Raw genomic sequence first — 20523 nt, 5'->3', positions numbered from 1 at the left:
ACCCCTGGGAACCACGGCAGGGAAGAAAAAAATTGAGCTGAAAGTAGGTCTTTATTTACAAGGAACATTCTGGAAGAGGAAAAGCCAAAGTGCAAGAGAAGGAAAACCTCTTTAAAGTGACATCACAGGCCAGGGGGAGGACACTGTCCAGGAGGAGGGAAGCTTGTCCTCGAACATCACACTGGGATTGCACCTTCCTTGTGGGAATGCAGGAGCAGAGAGCAGGCAGGAACCTGAGGAGTTAGCCATCCACGGGGTGGGGGTGGGGCACGGGTACCTGCGCTCTTTCCCATCTCCTGGGATCCAGAAAGTCTGCAACTTAAATAGAAGCAAACTGAGCAGAGAGCTCTTTTCCAGACCTAGACGCAGAGGCACAGTGCGCCTGCGCCCATTAGTCAAGTCAGCAAATGGAAACGGGACCCAGGCTCATGCGTGGCCTGAAACATAAATCACGGGAACCCAGAGCCTGTGTGGGATAATCTGCACCATAAAGATTAGCTGGACGAAGATAGGGAGCCCCTTAGGTAAAGGCTTTAAAAAATATAAAGGGGGATTTTTCCTTTTATTTCTACTAAGAAGCAAGTGTATTTCTTTTAGAAACACCGGCCCTTACCCACCCACCTCATTGTATCAGAGTACTGAGATGCTCAGATTGTAAAATAAAGCTGAATAGCCCAAAGCCAGAAGAAAATTAAAGGTGGCAGAGTGGCCATCTTATGTCACAAAGATGGTGCCTCTCCTGAGGCCCTTTCGTATCTGTACTGCAGAAAAGTTAAAAATAAAGGAAACAAGGAAAATAACATGAAAATCACCCACGGTCCTACTCCCCCTCTGCCCCCTACATCCTCCCCCCCACACACCTCCCAGCCCTACCCTGGCCTCCCTGCCAGCCCTCACTAAGCCTCTTCTCTTCGGCTCTCCTCCACTCTGCAGCTACGGTGCTTATTTTAAGCCTCCCGGGTGTATTCACCCAGGCGTGGACTTGTGGCTCCTTGGACTTCAAAGGCTCCCCAGTGCTATGCAAATTTTAAAACATCATTCTGCATTTAATCCGAGCTCCAGATATTAACCTATTAACGATTTTGTAGTGATGGTAATGACTGTTTTTATTATGAATTATTTAAAAGGGCAAACTCGGGCATGAATCATGGAGCGTGTCCCATTTATTCCGTCCGGCACTTCAGAGAATGAATAAAGCAAGCAGCTAGAGCGTACAGCGCACCCGAGGCCTTGTCTTCCGGGAGCGGTTACACTCTCAAACCGCAAACTGCTTCGTCTGTGTGTCGGAGAAAAGCGACCCTTCCCCTCAACTACCCTCCTGACACAGGGGGGTCTCACCAGTGTTCATTCCTTACGTCTTTATATTAGGAATTATTTTGTAGGGAATAAGTGAGCTCCTCACTTCCCCCAGAAACAAAAAAATAAGCTTTTATAACTGGAGAAATGAAGAGGCAGGTGCAGATGCAGAGCCAGCTGTGGAAAGCACGTGAAGGGTGATCTCAGAGAGCGTTAGGATCTCTCTGTCTCTCTCTGTCTCTGTCTCTGTCTCTGTCTCTGTCTCTCTCTCTCTCTCTCTCTCTCTCTCATCCCTCCGATGCCCCAGCAGCATGAGTGTCTGAAGCACACTTTGTTTTGCAGATTCTACGCAGCCGAGATCTCCATCGGACTGTTCTTCCTTCATAAAAGAGGGATCATTTACAGGTGAGTCTCGGAGCTCTTCCTGCTGCAGAAAGGGAGGGGAGGTTTGGGGAGCCCCTGTGGGAGATCCTGTGGTGCAGAGTCCAGAGTCCTGAGAACACAGACCTGCTGAGACCCACCTGCTCCTGCGGCCACAGGGCAAACCAGAGCCACTGCTTTGCTTGGAGGCTCAGAGGTGTTACATGTCTCCTTCCTGCGGTCCACGTTCCCTGCTCTGCTGGCAGTGCCTCCTCTGCCTTTTATCTGAGCAGAGGTGGAGGTCAGAGAGCAGCAGAAACTAGATAGCCAGTCTAGGATCACAGCAGGCAAAGGAGCTGGGAGGGAGGGAAACGGGGGGGGGGGGGGGACTACTGGATCAAGTACACTGGAGTTCACTGCTGTGAAAGTCTGCTACCAAAAAAGAAAAAGTATCTTGAATAATTAAAAAGACACTGGCTCAGGCAGGTTAGAGAGACATGGAAGGTAGCTCTAAACCTGTCATTTGGGATACCTGTCTGTCTGTCTGTCTGTGTTCCCACTTCTGTGTCAAATATTAATAAATAAAATGCCTGGCATCTCCCCAAACCTGGTCATTTGGAATCCCTGGATGTATAGCCACAGACCCGATTGGGAAATCAATAATTCATTTGGCATTTAAATATCTATCATATCCCAGGGTCTCCATCGGGCTCTGGAGAAAGAAAGACATGGTACTTCCTTGGCCCCTCGTCTCCAGGTCTTAGCATGTGAGTGTCACTGAGACAAGCTAGGCAAACGTCCTGATATGTCATCAGCTGCAAGCAAATCAAGTCATGTCGTGGCTCGGCCTCTGACACTCACCTGCTCCCTTGCAGGGATCTGAAGCTGGACAATGTCATGCTGGACTCAGAAGGGCACATCAAAATCGCCGACTTTGGGATGTGCAAGGAACACATGATGGATGGAGTCACGACCAGGACCTTCTGTGGGACTCCGGACTACATTGCCCCAGAGGTAAGAGTACCAGTCATTGCTGCCAACCTACAAACATACACCCTGCAAAACACACAAGGTCATGTGTGGGTCACGATCGCTGTGTCAAGCAAAGTAGACAAAAGACACTCAAATAGGAAAAAGAAATGGAAGTCAGCACACGGCCAGGCTATGCCCTACTTCCCCGAACTTCTGTTTTTGTCCCGTGTATTCGTGAGGCAGCCATGTGGTAAGCTGTCTCTCTTAAAAGCCTCTGGTCATAATTATTTCAGAGACACTAGAGTTGGGGGAGTTTGCTTGTATATTCAATTTGCCTGTAGATGTTGAGTGAGACAATAGCCATCATCATGACTTCCTAAGCATCCTGAGTGAGGACACTTGTCTACGTGGTGCCATAATTCTAACGTAGGAAGAGACAGTTGGTGTGATTTCAAGCATAGTCAGTTTCATGGCTCATATATACAGTAGGGGCCGAGGTGCCTAGTCTTCAGTATTGTGTGTAAAGAAACTTCCTATATGCCAATAAGAAGTTGAGTACGGCCCTGGGCCCTTGTGTAGCATGTTCTGTCCACACTCACCCCGTGGACGCTGGAGTCTTTTCCCATCCTTGCCCCAGCATTGTGGGAATGTGGGCTCACAGTGGACAGTGGGCTAGCCTCCGTTCTCCACAGACAGTGGGCTAGCCTCCGCTCTCCACAGAGCCACTGTTGGCATATCCCACATCTGTTCACTAATGGCCATGAGTTTAGCTCAGATACAAGGATGGTAAAAAAGGTCAGTTGAGAAGTCAGGCCCATGTGAGCTCTAAGCATGGCTGTTATCTACGGGCTGTAGGGATTCAGGCCAGTTTCTTAACCTCTGTGCCCTCCCCGCTTTCCTCAAATCAGTGACAGTACACAGTGCCCTGGAAAGTGCCCAGCAGACCCTCACACCTCCCCTTGTTGGCCTGGCGGGAGTTGTTATTCCCTAGGGAAACTGAGCTCTAGCTTGTGGTTTAGCCTACAAAGAGACTTTAATTATAAATTCAGTTTTTAAGTGATATTCTGTGTGTGTGTGTGTGTGTGTGTGTGTGTGTGTGTGTGTGCGCGCGCGCGCACGCGCGCATACATCACACCACCCATATAGAAGTCAGAGAGGAGGAAGGAGTCTCCAGGATAGAATTCTGGTCATCAATTTTGACAGCAAAAACCCCACTTACTGAGCCATGTAGCTGGCTGCAGAAATTCAGACTTTGAATGGCATGGCCAAGGGCGTTGTCCTGGTGTTTAACCGACTAGGATCTCTTGGAGTAGGGGGACGCTGGTCATTACTACCTCCAGCCATCCTGTGAGCTTGTACGATCACATTTTTAAATGTGAAGACTAAAGTGCAGGGAAAATGAGAGAAATGAGAGCCTTACTGCAGCGTGCCTTCGGAAGCCTCCCTGAAGCCTCCTGTGGCTGACAGGTACGGAGAAGGCTCTGGGTAAGATCCTACCAGATCCCAGGATGCCTGATGACAAAGGGAGGCAGCAGTGTGTCTAGGGATGAGGGTGGCTTTGAACTTCCTCTCCACGAAGCCCAGGCTTCTCCTCATCAAGCCGGTACCTACCCATGCCTGCACCACTTCAACTGTCTGCTCTATCCAGGGATGGCACTCGCCCACAGATGGAATTATCTATATAATTAAGCTTTGTCCATTGGAGCGACTTTTATTTCTGTTCACTATAGGAATGCCCTATTGCTATTGTAACCATTAACCATGAACTTAGTAGTCCAAATGTTAAGTTAAGGGGTTTGGAGTGTTAGAATGTCAGAATGGCCTGCCTAGCAGGTTCAAGCCCTGGGTTCAACCTAGCACCACACCACACGTACACACATATAAAAATTTAGTGCAGATTTATAATGGTCAGAAGATCAGTATCATTGTTTCTGGAGCTGGGGGATTTACTAGTATATAGAATCTGCCTGCGAATGTGGAGAGAGGCGGTAGTCACGGTCATGGCTCCTTAGCATCATTGGAGTGTTGAGGATTCTGGGATCACGGTCATGGCTCCTTAGCATCATTGGAGTGTTGAGGATTCTGGGATATGGAGTTAGGATTCTAATCTAGGAAGACAGTCGATGGGGCTAAAAGAGCAAGCTTGTCTCCGTGCTTGGTATAATCACCAGTACCCATGTTAGGGAAGACCATTTCTTCAATGCTTCCCACGCCGATGAGCTGTGTGCCTTGGCTCGTAATGTTTTCTTCCACCTTCCAAGCAGCGGCAGCAGCAGCATCTACTGATCACTGTGTCTTCCCCAAGTCCAGCCCTCCCCTTCTCACAGCAGCTCTTGTGATTACCCCCCACGCCAAACACTCTAGATCTGTCTCCACGTCTCTAGACCTCAGGTTGCATCTGAAAAGTCCTTACTATGCAAGATTGCATTCACAGGTTCTGAAGAGTAGAACCCGGACATCCTTTAGGGAGGAAGGCATTCAGCTGGACTCATTCGGATGAGACTTTCTGCTGCCAAACACACATTCTAAGCGTGCTTTGGGAATTAGGGGACTCTTCATGCACAGAAAATAATGTGCCCGTGCTGTGGTGAGCACCCTGGTTTCTGAAGCCTCCATTTTTCAGTTCTTTGATAAGTAGCAATAAGATAGTGACCAGTGTGTGTTGCCTTCTGTGCACTAGGTACCTCTGATACAAACACACACACACACACACACACACACACACACCTTAGTCCTCAAAGCAAATCCCAAGGTAGCATCAGGCCTTCCTTCAGATGAATCACCTTAGGCCTAAGAAATATGTCTAAATATGTCAAACTGCTACCGAAGGCTAGAGCTAGGGATCACCCCATGTTCAAGCCATCTCCGGACCTCCTCACCACTCAAATCCGAGCAGCTCTTGTACGCAGACTGCATGTTTTATCCGTTTCCCTGGGACAGGTTCCTGCTGCACAGCCCGACGTGCTTAGTTTTAATTGTCAACTTGACATACTCTAGAATCCCCTAGGAAGAGATTCCCAGTGAGACACTGTCTACATCGGCTGTGCCCCGGACATATCCGTGGAGGATTATCTTGATGTGGGAAGACTCAATCCATGGTGGGTAGCACTGTCCCCTGAGTTTAGGTCCTGGGCTGTATACAAGTGGAGAAAGCAAGCCAAGTAGGCAAGTGCTAGATACGCATGCATCTGTTCTCTGCTGTTGGCTGTGAATGTGGCTCTCTGTCTCCAGTTTCTGCTGCCTTGACTTCCCCACAGTGACAGACTGGAACCTGGAACTGTGCTGAAATAAACAGTCTCCCCTAAGCTGCTTTTCCTCAGGGTGTTTTATCACAGTAACTAAGCAGGAATCGAGGACCAGGATGCCTCCTTCCTTCCCCACTTCCTGCTGTCCCATGCTGTGATTACAGGCCTGGGCCACATTCTTAGAAACTTAGCACAGGCTTACATTCTTAGAGACTCGCTGTACCAAGTGTGGTACCTCCCTTCAGTGTTGACAGTTCAGGGAGGAAACATTCCTGGAGCCACAAGCCATGCCCAGCTTTCTCTCGCTGTCCAGTTGGCTCTCACTGCATATATAGGCAATGCTGCCTGGGGGAAAAATCAGTGGCTACCACCATCAGATTACCTCTCCAGTTCTCCTCTGGGCATCTCCACACCTGACACACACAGCCTCAAGAACATTTACAGTTTAGGGGAAAAACAAATAGGTTCAAGGTTTCAGAATTTGTTCAAGGGTTAAACTAATTCTATCATCTATGTAAATCTTCCTGTCAGGCAGAAGCAACATGATTATCTTAGATGGCATTTTCTCTAATAGGCAAAGCAAAGGGTGAAATATTTATGGCTATCTGTTCAAATACCTTGAAATCGATTTATACTGTGGCATCTCCCTAATGGTTGAAGATGGGTCAAAGCGAAGAGCGTCACTCACAGATATGACTTAAGAGTGAAGATGAAAAGCCACAGAGGGGTTGCCTTAGTTAGAGTCTACTGCTGTGAACAGACACCATGACCAAGGCAACTCTTATAAGGACATTTAATCAGGGCTGGCTTACAGGTTCAGAGGTTCAGTCCATTATTGTCAAGGTGGGAGCATGGCAGCATCCAGGCAGGCATGGTGCAGGAAGAGTTGAGAGCTCTACATCTTCATCTGAAGGCCCCTAGGAGAATACTGGTTTCCAGGCAACTAGGATGAGGGTCTTATAGCCCACACCCATGGTGACACACCTATCCCAAGAAGCACCACTCCCTGGGCCAAGCATATACAAATCATCCCAGGGTACTAATCAGAAAATGATTCTAGAAGCCAACATGAGGGCTCTCTTTGTTCTGACATAACAGAAATTCTGAGTCCACAAGAGTCCTTGAGAGGACAAGTCACAAGTCATGCACCTCTCTGCAGGCTCAAGTACCAGCACAAGAGGTGCTGATGACAAGATCACGAGTCTCATCTCATGTGTCTATAGTCCCGCCCTCTGTAAGTCACCTCCCAGTGCCTGCCTTCTTAGATGTTGGGAGCTCCTGGTCCTCTTCCTTAACAGACACTGCATCATCATTTGGAGCCCACACTAGGAGGGCTTTCCCATCTTCCTTTCCCATTGGCTTCTTTCCCATCTTCCTCTCCCATTGGCTTCTTTCCTTTCAATCTTGATGCCTTATCCTCCCTCCTCATCAGTGCTGCCGTCTTCTTTCCTTCCATGAAGTGGCTGGCCAGTGTCCTTCCCTGTACTCTTGTGGCAGTGCGAGGGAAACCCATTTGTAGTGTGTCACCCATGGAAATCCTTGAAGCCTTGCTAACAGAGGGGATGTGCTAAGTGGCCAGAGAACCGCTCCCACAATGTGTTGGCTCTGCTCTGTCCCAACTCCCCTGAGCACATCTTTATCAGCATATTGAGGTCCTGTGACTTACATAGAATCACACACCTGGTTACAGGCAAGGTTAGATTTGGATCCTAGATCTCCTGACCCGAATGGCTGTACATTTTCTTTTTCATATGCCAGAGACAATATTCATTTTTTTTCTTGGTTTTTTGTTGTTGTTGTTGTTTTTCGAGGCAGGGTTTCTCTGTATAGCCCTGGCTGTCCTGGAACTCACTCTGTAGACCAGGCTGGCCTGGAACTCAGAAATCCACCTGCCTCTGCCTCCCAAGTGCTGGGATTAAAGGTGTGCGCCACCACTGCCCAGCAGAGACAATATTCATATATATATATATTGTCTCTAGAGTCATGGAGAAAAGCAAGTTAAAATGAGTACTTAGGGGCTGAGAGGTGGCTAAGAAGGTAAAGTGCTTGCTGCTCAAGCATACAGACCTAAGTTCAGATCCCCAGCCCCTCTGTAAAAGCCGCCTACAGAAGCACACTTCTGTAACTCTAGGGATCGAGGGACAGGGATGGGAGGATCCTAGAGGATGAGCTCTCAGTTTAGTGAGAGCCTGTCTCAAGATGGAGAGAGGTTGAGGAAGACAGTGTTAACATCTTACCTCCACAGGCACACACACACACACACACACACACACGCTTTAACATGAGCGTTCAGTTATAGTCCATCTTCTTTTCATTGGCATTTCTCAGGAACTGGACCTTATGTGACCTGAAATCAGGCACTAAGCTTTGGTCAGAAACAGTCAGCATCTAGGTGTCTTCTAGCCAGCCACTGATGCTAAGCTGATCCCTTAAAACTCACCGGCAATCTATGACATGTGCTCCACCACCCAGCACACAGAACCAATCAGTCAGAATATTCATCAGGTGCCTCCTGTCATATATTCTGTGGATGCCCTTCCAGGAAGGGGAACCTGCTAGAGACCAGAGGGATGACAACAGCCCAGGGCGAGATAAGGATTTCAAAATGACAGATTCCTGTTGGCAATGACAGCACCTCCAACATGGCTGAAATCCATGTAGCAGGCTTTGTGGGAGCAGAGGGGCAAAGTCTAGTCAAGGCTGAGATTAGAGGAGTCCCCAGAGCAGAAGACTTGTCCCCAGGGCATGGCTTTTACATTACTGGACTCTGCTGTGACAACCCAGTGCTTCCTGCCACAATAGCCAGAGAGCTATACTTTTATGCAAAGCTTGCCTAATTATTTTAAGTAGTCCTAAGATATAGTAAAAGACATCTTTCCAGTGAGATTCAGCCAGTGAGCCATCAGCTGGGGCCTTTCTTCTGGAATGATCAGGATTCCCTTTCTATATAGCCACATGTTAGGGAGGGCACAGGAAAGCCAAGGCTATGCACAGAGGCAAAGCAGGTAGCTGGAGCTTTAAGGATCAGGAAGTCAACCCACAAAGTGGCTGGGACCCCAGGGGTAAGGGCGGAGAGATCAGAGACCCCTGAGAGAGTCAATGGCAGTGAGGGAGTCAGCAGTCAAGTGAGAACCTCTGTGGGGGAGTCTGAGAGATGGAGAGGAGGAATACGGCCCTCCCGGAGAAGGCCAACTAAAGGGATTGGCATTTCAGCTACAGAACTGAGAACGTTTCCAAGACATAGGGGAATGCAAAGGTGGAAGGGCCAGGGAGACTATGCGTAAGTAAAAGCCATGCTGCATGAAGGAACAGAAATGGGGACATGAGGATAGGTCCTCTCCCTTCTCAAGAACAAGACGGTGATGAGCAGGTAAGACCCCAGGGTGGTGGAGAAGCTAGAATCTGACCAATGGGAAAAGCCACACCTTTATAGTGGTCCCAAGATCTTTGTCAGCCCTGTATGGTTTAGATGTAGCGTGTCCTTCAAGGGATCTCGTGCTAGTCCCCTATGTAATGGTAGTGGGAAGTCAGGGGTCCTTTCAGAGGATGAGCCTGATGAAATGTAATTAGGTCATTGGAGGTACTGCCCTTGAAGCAGGGGCTTGAAGGTGTAGTTCCTGTAGGGTTTAATTGGTTCCCAACTGTAAAGACCCTATCTCCAAAATCAAGTTGGGTGTCCTCTGACCTCCACACTCCCACATATTCACATGCATATCCCAGGAGAGCATAAGAGGACACCTTGGTAACGCTCACTCTCCTGTGCAAACACACCACACACACACACACACACACACACACACACACACACACACACACACACACGTGCATACACACACTAGCTCCCTGTCTTGCCAGGGTGTATACTCCCTTTGCATCCATACACCCTGGCCGTGGCCTCATCCACCATGTGGCATGGCTAAGGAATCCCTCAACAGACCTGAGCAGATGTTGGTGCCCTGTTCTGAACCTTAAGAACTGTGATCTGAATACACCCTTTCATTCTGTTATTCAGCCTCAGGAGTACTACTAGTATAGTACCAGGACCTGTTTAAACCACTCTGTCATTCCCTCCCTGCCCCCTGCACCCTGGCCTCTGACCCCTGCTCTAGATCAGCTCTACACAAGCTTCCGCTCCTCACCTTGCCAGTCACCCCATCCTCCGGGGTCTTGCTGTTCTCCTTCCCTCCACCCAGATATCTCACCCCAGGCATCAGCATACCTCCACCCCCCTCTTTTTACCTCCTTCAAACCTTTCCTTACCATCTTGGTCCTCTGTCCTGGCGACCCTGTGTAAAGCTGCATAGCTCCAACTCCACCAGTCAGGAGCCTCATCTCCTCTGTGGGACTTGGATGTCCTATGTCACGGGGTAGCATTGTGGTTTTTTGTTCAGTGCTCCCTGCCCCATTCTTGAGAGGGTGCCAGGCCCGGAGTGTGGCTTGGGAAGAAGGCACTTAGACACTGCTTTCTTGCGCGCAACCATGGCTTTTGGAGAGCCCACGGCCTTGGAGCTAATAGAATCGGGAAGTCCGGAGCAGAATTACTGGAAGGGTCATCTGCGGCTGTCACAATATGGGGGTGCTGGTAGAGAATAAGCCACATAACTCTAAAGAGGCCTGTGAGCTGGGAGTATCTGGGAGCTGATGGGACAGCAGCTCAGCTCCTCTAGAGAGCCAGCTGTCCCAGAGACTTAAAGCCAGGGCCTGGGGGAAGGGCTGTGAGGAGGTATAGACAATTAAAAGAAAAAAAAAAAGAATTAAAAATCTCAATGAAAAAAATAGTTCCTGCAGTCACACAGCCGAGCACTCAGGCAGTAAATTGGCACTCGGCTAACAGAGAGAACCGTAAAAACTCAGCGGCAGCTCCTGCAAGCCTCTGCAGCTGCATAGACCATGGGCCCCACGCCTGCCCATAAGCAGGCCCATTAAAGAAAGAAAACGATAAACCCAGCGCAGCACTCTTTCTACCGGAGCCCGTTTCCCTGTCTGCAGGGTCACGGTCCAGAGACTTCAGCACTAGAGAGTAAATGAGTCTCTGCTCTCCCTCAGAGAAACACTTAAAAGAGCCCAAACTAGGCTTTCCTTCTTCATCTTCCTTAAATTGTGTGAATCTCCTCGGAACATCTCGGTGACTTATGTTGGGGACATGATCTCATGTATTTCATTGTCTGCCCACAACTCTTTAACCGTCTCCTAATTCCCCAGCCTCAGAGCCGGTGGACTCTGCTTCTTTCTCCTCAGCCTTTGGTACCACCCATGCTACCATAGTCTGGAAGACAGTGTGGTCTGGAAGACAGTGTGGTCTGGAAGACAGTGTGGTCTGGAAGACAGTGTGACTCTTCCTCCCCATCCTCCTTCCCAATGACCTTCAGAAAGAACCAGGTCCCAGGAGATGCGCTGCCTCTTGGTGAATGCCTACTGCATCCTGGACCAGGGCACACGCTCCCTTTGTTGTTTGACCCAGTCATCAATTCTGTTTTGCACATAAGGATTTTTGGCAGAGATTTAGTTCATTTGTCCCAAGGCTCCAGTAAGATAGGCCTGGACTTTGAACCCAGCTTTCCTCTGCAGCGCCTGTTGTCCTGAGAAGAAGGGTATTGTAGCTTTCCCTCAGAAGATACCCTGAGCACCCATCACACCCCCATAAGCCTTGCTAACACAAGCACTCTCATTCTCCACACCCGGAGGCTGTTTCCTCCTGGTCCTCAGGAGCCTGTATTAATTGGCTGTTCATTTAGAGATTTATTTAAATCCCGAGAAAATGGGCCAGGGATTTCTGAGCCGTATCCCACCCCTTCCTCCGTGAGTATTGGTGGGGAGGAAGTGGATGTCTCAAGACCCATACCCAACACTTACTCATTTCCTAGTGTGCGCCTCCAGCTCACACCCAGTGAGTGTGCACCTCCTGCTCACACCTGGCCTGTCATTTAATTCCTAAGCTCACACCAGTCCTTTGAGGCTGGTTGCACTTTCCCTGGTTCACACGGGGAAAGCAACTCGGAAAGGGGCGCTGACCTCCCCAAGCAAGGCCCCTTCTCAGTGTGCGTGCCTCCCACTCTTACCAAACACATCTTGGAAGAACTCCTGGATTGTGAGGCCTCTGGGAAAGCTAAAAAGCTCTTACAAAGCGTATGCCTAACTCTCCTTCCGATCCTTTGTATAAGGAGTTACTTTGTTCTGAAGTGTAGTTAACATTTCTGAATGGCTCTCTGGGCTTAACAGGGGAGTCCCACGCTGGGCCTCAGGTGAATACCTGGCTATGAATCCCGAAAGGCAGATACTGCCCTGATCTGTGTAGCAGCCCCTTGGAAAGAGGCAGAGAGATCAAGACAATGCGTTCGATCCCAGGCTCATGATCTGTGCCCCGTGTAGCCATGTGGAATATCTAGCGCTGAAAACAGACTTTCATTCGGCTTCAGGCTCTTTTCTTCCTTCTCGTTTGCTAAGTCCTTGCTATAGTGCTGCTTGTTTAAGAACTTGGTGTGACATCTGTAAAAAACTGAAGCGGGGGAGTATTCATAATTTCTTCCTCTAAACACAATTTTTGGCACCAAATCTGCCTTGAATGAGCTTGCCCTGCCTCAAAGGGGGCAGTCCCTAAACTCACGCCTGAGGCTTGCCAGTTGCTTCTGTTCTATCCAGTGTAACAAACGCAAAACATATTGGTGTTGTGCTTGCCTGTGAGCATGCGCGCAAAGGCCAGAGGAGGACATCTGGCACTCTGCTCTATCGCTCTCCGATTTATGCCCCTGACAGGATCCCTCACTGAACCCGGAGCTCGACTGCCCTCCCGTCTGTGCCTCCCACAGCCCTGGGGTTAAGGGCACGTGCGAGGCCATACTCAGCTTTCTGTGCAGGGGCTGTGGGTAGACCTCGGGTCCTCAAGTGTCCCTCCCTTTGTATGGGAAGATGATCCACACCCAAATAAACAGACACTTCCTGTCCTCTTCAGTCATAGACAGAAGCATCATTTTTGTCTTAATAAAAAATAAGTTATTTCGACCCTGTATCTCCAGGCTTCTGACTCTGATCATATTCATTGTCCTCACACAATGCGCTTCTTCTGGAGATTTCAAATGTTACAGATATTTCTTATGTGATGTTCTAATATCTGCGATTGTAGACATTACATTTCCAAGTACTCATTTCATATCCACCTCCACAGTCAGAGCCATTAGCCCTGGTTGTCTAGCAGAATGCCCACCCCAAGACGTGGCCTGTCAGCCGTAAACGGTGATAGATGGAGAAAAAGGGAGTGGGAGGGTCCCCATAACACAAACTCATCCAATTACTTGAAGGCAGATTTTACATAAGTAGTATCTGATATGTCATTAGCTAGTGTTTGTCCACTGAATAGAAAGGGTTGATGTTGATTTGAATGCCATTCCAGAGCGTTCAGGCAGTTTCAAGGGCTGCCTCTCCTGAGGGAGTGTCTCCTCGCTCCTCCCTTGAGCCTGGTTGACTCTACTGCCCCGAATGAATACCTTTCTCCCACATACCTGGTTCTCATTTCTGAAGTCAGGCACCGTGGGTTTTACAGTTACCTCCCGTAAGCCCATCTCAGTGTGAACAGAGCCTCCCTGTGGGGACTCCAGGACCACTGCTGAATTCCTAAGCAAGTTGCCCAAAGGCACAGAGCCCCTGAGGGGCAGAGCTGGTCCCCAGTGGTTGGACTCAGAGCTCTCTCACCCCAGCATGCTTCCCTCTGTGTGTTGAGCTCAGATGGGGTCATCAGAGTGGGGTCTGGTTAGGAAGCCTCCCTTGTGCTATTACCGTGTCTCCTGTGTTTCATCCTCTGCTCTGGTACCACAGAAGGGGACAGTTGGAGTCTCAAGGACTTTCCCCAACCTCACAGACTGATGAGCCTGGAAATCTCAAGCAAGCGCTTTGCTGTGGGTTAGGGTTAAGTCCCTTTCCTGAACCCTGAGGACACTTTTTATATCACCTTTCCATCCCTAGCATCCCAGCATCCCTAGGCCCTTTTGACTGTACACATGAGAGTCGGGTGGGCATGTGAACTGGGTTGGCTCCGATCTACTCAGTCTCCAGCAAAGCCTGATGTGTCCACCCAGTGCTGGGTGAGGTCCTGATGCTGGGAGCAGAGACAGGTCCTCTGGTGGGTACGGCCCTCATGAGGAGAACTCTGGTCCTGAGTGAGGCTGACAAACAGTCTTAGTGTAAGACAGCAACGGTTCCAGGAGCTGCCTGGCCCCAGAGGAGCAAGTAAAAGAGAAGTAAGTGAACTCAGAGTCTCTCAGACAGTCCTGTCTGCCTTCTTCCCTTCCTGGACAGGTCAGCAGGGGCTTTGATGGTCTGTACAAAGCTTCTCTCATAGGCCCTGTGTTCCTTCCTTTGAAATTTATGGTGTTTTTCAAAACAAGCCTACCTCTTCCATCACATAAAATGTTTTGACTTGGAAAAAAAAAAAAAAAAGGGAAAGCTATCTTTTGTTTCCTTGAGAATAAAAAAGACTTGAACACATTTTATGCATGAGGCCGGTAGTTTCCAGTGGCAGCTTGGAAGGAGCCCCCACCCCCAGCCCTTTTGGTGGTCAGACCTTTTATTTATTTAAGAATGTACTCTGGGGAGTTGGTACACATTATAGGAAAGTAAGAGCAAAGTCCAGTCCATGCACACAAGCCAACAGAACCACTAACTCCATCCTCTGTGGTGTTACGGGGCTCATAGGCAGGAGTACAGAGGGCAAGCTGGCTTCCCGGCTCTTTGGCTCCTTTTAAGTCTTTGGCCCATCTTCAGCATGAACCTCTACCGAGCAGGCTTCCCAGGAGCTGTCTAGGAAACCTCCCTAGGTCAAAAGAAGCAGTGTATTAAAACGGTCAAAAGTGAAGCCATCGTAGCCCTCTGGATAACAATCAGACCCAGCCTTGCCTCTTACTATAAGCCTGAGAAAGCTACACAACTCTTCTCTGCCCCTGTTCCTCTTTTTGAAACAGGCCTCAGACGGTTGAGATGAGTGAGCAGGTAAATGGCCGTAGTGTCAGTGTCTCCAAGCTCTCCCACCTCTGAGCTGTCAGATGTCAGGGGTCATCTAAAGCATCAAGCACTCTGGGATGCCTTCAAGCCAGTCGCCTTGGCCAAGGGGGAAAGGCTGGGTGGCCTTTAACCAACAGTCTTCCAGGAGCCCTCATTGGGCCACTGGCCTAACGAGAAATGAGACGCTGCCCTGGTCCTTTCATGCCCTGGTCCTATGCCCAGTTTGGAAGAACGCTTATTCATACCTCATTTTTATAGACAGGCAGCCATTTGTAACACCCTGACAGTCCCCCCAAGCAATTGGCTCATATACGTATAATCACAGTGATCATACTGACAAATAGCTGTAAAAAGAGTTGACAGTGGCCCCGGTCGGGGTCTGTCTTCAAAGCCAGAGTTCAACCTCCCATGTGCTGCAGGGAAACCCGCCAACTCTAGACCTTCTCGCCAAGCCGGCCTCCTTTTGTGAGCTGCCCCATTATGGGAAGCCAAATTGCCATGGCAGCCCCTGGCCTTGGGCCTCAGCATATCAGGGAGCCCAAGCTTGGCTGCAAGCCTCCCTTGGCCCACAAGTGCCAGGAGCACCTGCATCTGTCCCCACTGGTGACAGACCCAAGAGACTCTCATATCTATTCTGCTCCCTCTGAACCTGGTCTTCAGCTTAAAGCTGGACCCCTGAGGCCAGTGCAAACCAGAGAACCTGAGTGAGTTATAGGAATTAGATTGACTCTGAGAGCCCAGACCCTCAATGCCCATTGAAGTGAAACACAAACCATAGCCGCATTTAGCAGGCCTGTTTTTAATAGTCACAAAAGAAACAGATGCAGTAGATTTTGCTATATCCCATTTAACCCAGTATACCCAACATTAAAACACTGCAAAGGAGCTATTTTCCATGTTCTATAAGATTCTCAAAATCTTGTATTTTACATCTAGGGACAACTCAGTTTAGACTAGCCACATCTCATAAGCTTAGCTAGCACACACCTAATGGCCACTGGACAGCATGGTGCCAGGCAACCGCATCCCAGATCTGTGGATCTGACCACTAGTCTTCGAGAAGGGCTCCTAGTAACAGTCCCTTTCTCCCTGCGGGTTTGGGTTCATTCTCGATGTTTAGTATGGCAGCAGATCCCTGAGTGAAAGTGTGCTTTCCTGTGAAAAGATAGTTTTGGTGGTGGGGTTGCTCAGTGGACCCTGGAACCGAGATCATTTGGTGTGCAAGCCCAGGGTGGCTATGGTGCTTTGAAGAGGGTTGGCCCCCATAGACTCATGTGTTTGAATGCTTGGCCCATGGAGAGCGGTACTATTAGGAGGTGTGGCCTTGTTATAGGAAGTGTGCTGCTGTGGGGGTGGGCTTTGAGGTCTCCTATGCTCAAGCTCTGCCCACTGTGGGGCACTTTTCTGCTGCTGCCTTCAGGTAGCGATGTAGAACTCTCAGATTCTTTTCCAGCACCATGTCTGCCTGGACACTGCCATGCTTCCTGCCTTGATGATAATGGACTAAGCCTCTGAAACTGTAAGCCAGCCTCAGTGAAATGCCGTCCTTTACAAGAGTTGCCATGGCCATGGTGTCTCTGCCATAGCAATGTCACCCTAACCACAGTGGCATCTATGAACGTCTCCAGGAAGGCGTTCAGGCCACCTTCTAAATGCCACCTCTGTATTACACCTGACAGCACAGCATAGCAACTGTATTCTCCATCGGGTAGCTCAACAACACAGTGGGTGGGAGAAGTCTGTGGCACTCAAAGTTCTGCTTTCCTGCACCCTGGAGAATGGAGACGGTGTTTTCAGGAGGGGTCATGGGAGGTTAATGCTGTAGAATAGAGAGGGAGTGAGCTGGAGCTGAGTGGAGAGAAGGAAAAACTCTATTAGATGGCTGTGACCTTTAGGACTTGTAGCTCTGTCTGAACAGAAATGGACTCCCACACTCTGTGACAGCTTTCTAGAATCAAACATGACTTAGCACCACGTGAACACGGGAATCTGGCCGGTGGGATTGCTCAGAGAATCGTGGCATATGTAATATAAAGTGATAGGAATGAATGGTGACACATGCTGATGTCCCAGTACTCGGGATGCTGTGAGTTCGAGGCCAGCCTGGACTGCCTAGTAGCAAGACCCTGAAAAGAAATAAAGTTTAGATTCCTCATTCGTTTAGCTACCTTCTGGGTTCAACATCAGATCCCCAGGACAGGGAGGAACACAGAGCAACTGGCTTTGTATGCTGAAGAGAGCAGTTTATGCAACTGCTTTGAAAGCGTTGTTATTCCACTATACTTTAAACTATTTGAAGTTATTTCAGACCCTTTAGACTGATCTTCAAGTCAAGTTCAGCATAGATATATCTGAAAGCCATAAAATTCTCTTAAAATCAAATGAACCAGCATTCAGAAACAACTTAATCATTGGGTGGATTTGGACAAGTCTGTTAACTTTCCAATCCTTAGTTTTCTCATCTATAAAATGGGAATAGTCATGTCTCTCCATCATGTGGCATGAGAAGACATAAGATATGCATAAAGTGTCCCACATATAGACTTTGACTCTCTGAAGAAGGGTTTTTATTGCTTTCTATTTAGTTCAGATGGGCTTTGAAGAAAAGGTGAGGTGTAGCAATTTGTTGTTAGTGCGCTGACTCTAGTCACTAATATTTCCATTGCTTGACACTGAATATCTGTTCACTGCGAGCAAGCAGAGATCAGGCGACCTTCTCCCTCTTGCGTCCAGGTCATCCTGACAGTGAATAACCCAGATTCATCATGGCAGGAGACAAATGAGCTTGCAATGGCCTCAACCAGGAAATAAAATATCACTTCTCTCTGTGTCTATTACCCAGAAGTTTTTCTATTTAAAAGTATAAATCTTGGACTCTCAGAGGGTATATGAAACAAAACATGAGACATTGGGGGTTTGTAAAGAACATTTGTAAAAATTAAAGCCGAGGCTCCATATCCTTACTATATAAAGAAATCTCATTAATCAATAAAAATAACTGATGTCCCTGTAGTCCATGAGGGCAGGGATCCTGTCCTTGCTACAGTGCATCCCTGGCACTTCCTATAGTCTCCGAAAGAATGAATGAGTGGGCCTGTCAGTCAGGATTGCCAGGCCACTTACTAACGAGAGAAGCACAGGTGTCTAATTCCCATGTGAATAAAATGCCAATATCAAAATATCACTTCCGGCCACCAAATGGCACTCTGAGAAACAATGGCAGTAAGTGCTGTTGGTGAGAATTCAAGGACACAGATTCAGCTTTTCTGCTGCTGACAGGGATGCACCGTGCTGCCCTGCAAGCAATCTGACAGTACCCAAAGCTTTATTTCTGAGGCAAAAAGAACTATTCTGACCCAACAATTCCACTCACAGGGATTTGTCCTGCAGAAATAATTAAAGGCTTTTGCAGAGATGTTTATGGCTTACTGGTTTTTTTTAATGTTATGTATATGAATGTTTTACTTGCATGTAAGTCTATGTACCACTCATATACCTGGCACCCATGAAGAACAGAAAAGGAGGTCAGATATCTTGGACATGGAATTACAGGCACTGGGTATTGAGCCTGGGTCCTCCATAAAAGCAAAAAGTACTCTTAACCATCAAGCCATCTCTCCAGGCCCCTGTGATCTACTGTTGAATAAAGTTACCATAGACTAGCTAGCAGTAAAGTTTAGTTAATTCTTGTTGAGAAGAACAGTCATCAGGAATAAATCAGTAGAAACTGACTTTCTAACCATCACTGTCCTATCCCTAAACCAAACATTGTAGGCATTCCAAAGTATGTGATCTCTGATGGTGTCATTTTAAAGATGTCTTTATTTATTTGTATTATGTGTGTGTGCCCCTGAGTGTATATTGTGTGCACCTGTATGTGCAGGTGCCTGCAGAGACCAGAAGAAGGCAAATCTAACCACTTGATGTGGTTTCTGGGAGCCAATCCTGGCTCCTCTACAAGAACAGCAAGCACTCATAAGTACTGAGCCATCTCTCCAGCCCCCTCTTATTTTTTAAACACTTAAATCCAACTCACTGCCTAAATATTTTTGCACCAGTGAGGTTAAGTAGATCTAGCTGCAGACGGTCAGTGACATCCCCAAGTGAATCCACAAGAGGAATCGTGAAACAGGATTTGGGTGGTGTATCCTGGAATGGCAGTTCTCAGTGTACACACACACACACACACACACACACACACACACACACACACACACACTTGAAGGGTCTTTTTCCTTGACCTCCCGTGCAGAAATAGAGGCAGAATTTACCACCACCTTGTTAGTGAGAGCTATGTTGACCTGCCTGTCTGCTTGACTTAACCTCTCCTGGCAGAAGCAGTTTGAGTTAGTGCTACATGTAACTGATGCATTTGTTCTCCCACAGATAATCGCTTACCAGCCGTACGGGAAGTCTGTAGATTGGTGGGCGTACGGTGTGCTGCTGTACGAGATGCTAGCCGGGCAGGTAATATTTCACTGCATGTTTGTATGTGTGTGTTTGCTGCTGTCGCATGTGGTGTGACCTTCACCCTACAAAAGGCAAAGGTGGCAACAGGACAACACAGGGTGACAAATGAGCAGATAATCATCTCCTGATCATAAAAACTTCAAGCGGGAGGTGGCAGTCAGGACTGTGGATGTGGCGACCACCCGGTTGTGCAAGGGTGCAAATTGATGACTGCAATGACCGCCTTGAGTTCTTCAGACCTGGGACTGGGATATAGTTCCTTACAATTTGGTCAGCAAAGATCATCCCAGCCACTGATTATGACTTATTTGTGAAAGGAGGAAGAAGGCTGTGAAACTCACAGTTAGACCCTCCCTTTCCATCTATCTTGCTGTTGGCAATGCAGGATTATTCCCACCAAACTCCAGCAAGGCTGAACTCCCATTAGGGAAATTAGGTTTCATGTCATTTGAGACTTTTATCAGAGAACTGAGTGGCAGTGCCTAGCACAGCACTGCCCCCATGCAATGGCTTCTACACCTGAGCCACTACTTTGATAAACAACCTCCAGATCTCAGTGGCTGCCTCGTGCACTCCATGCAGTTCTCTGCAGCCCAGCCGAGGTAGCAGACAGGGAGAGTGAGCCCAGTCTGAAGTCATGTGAGAATTCAAGGTCAGCGCCCTCCTGTCCTTTCTCTTTGCCATGGCTGAGGACCTTAGAGTTGTCCACTGACGCCTCATTTCAACCAGTGATGGAGAGAGAGAGCAAGGGAACAGTCATGGGGGATATTTTAGAAGCAGGCCTAAGTGGTGGCCACTTGACTCCCCTCGACTACAGAGAGGGCCAGGGGGCTGAGCTGTCTGAGAGCTTGGCTGGAGGCAGTGGGTTTGGTGAAAACTTGAGGCATCTCTGACTTTATGCCTGTTTTGTCACTTTCCTGTTACTGTGACAAGACGTCATGACCAAAGCAACTTATAACAGAAAGCGTTTAATTTTGGATTCACAGTTCCAGAGGGTTAGAGTCCATGACCATCATGGTAGAGAGCATGACAGCAGGCAGGCATGGTGCTGGAGAAGGACCTGAGAGCTCACATCATTGCCTACAAGTAAGAGACAGAGAGAGCTAACAGAGAATGAAAAGGCAACCCCCAGGGTCACCCATACTCCCTCAAGGCCACACCTCCTCCTGCAAGGCCACGCCTCCCAATC

At 48.4% G+C, this 20523-nt stretch overlaps 1 protein-coding gene across 1 annotated transcript in view; it reads left to right on the top strand.

Annotated features, from left to right (window-relative positions):
• Prkca (protein kinase C, alpha) overlaps positions 1–20523 on the top strand; it is a 410502-nt gene that overhangs the window by 362985 nt on the left and 26994 nt on the right. Inside the window, exons 12-14 of the mRNA NM_011101.3 lie at positions 1639–1701; positions 2532–2670; positions 19251–19331. Coding sequence (NP_035231.2) covers positions 1639–1701; positions 2532–2670; positions 19251–19331 — 283 coding nt within the window. The remainder of the gene's footprint in view (positions 1–1638; positions 1702–2531; positions 2671–19250; positions 19332–20523) is intronic.

The sequence above is a fragment of the Mus musculus genome, chromosome 11 (genome assembly GCF_000001635.26).
Source record: "Mus musculus strain C57BL/6J chromosome 11, GRCm38.p6 C57BL/6J".
NCBI classification, from domain to species: Eukaryota; Metazoa; Chordata; class Mammalia; order Rodentia; family Muridae; genus Mus; species Mus musculus.
Note: the sequence above shows the minus strand (reverse complement) of the source record. Positions and strands in the feature narration are given on the sequence as shown.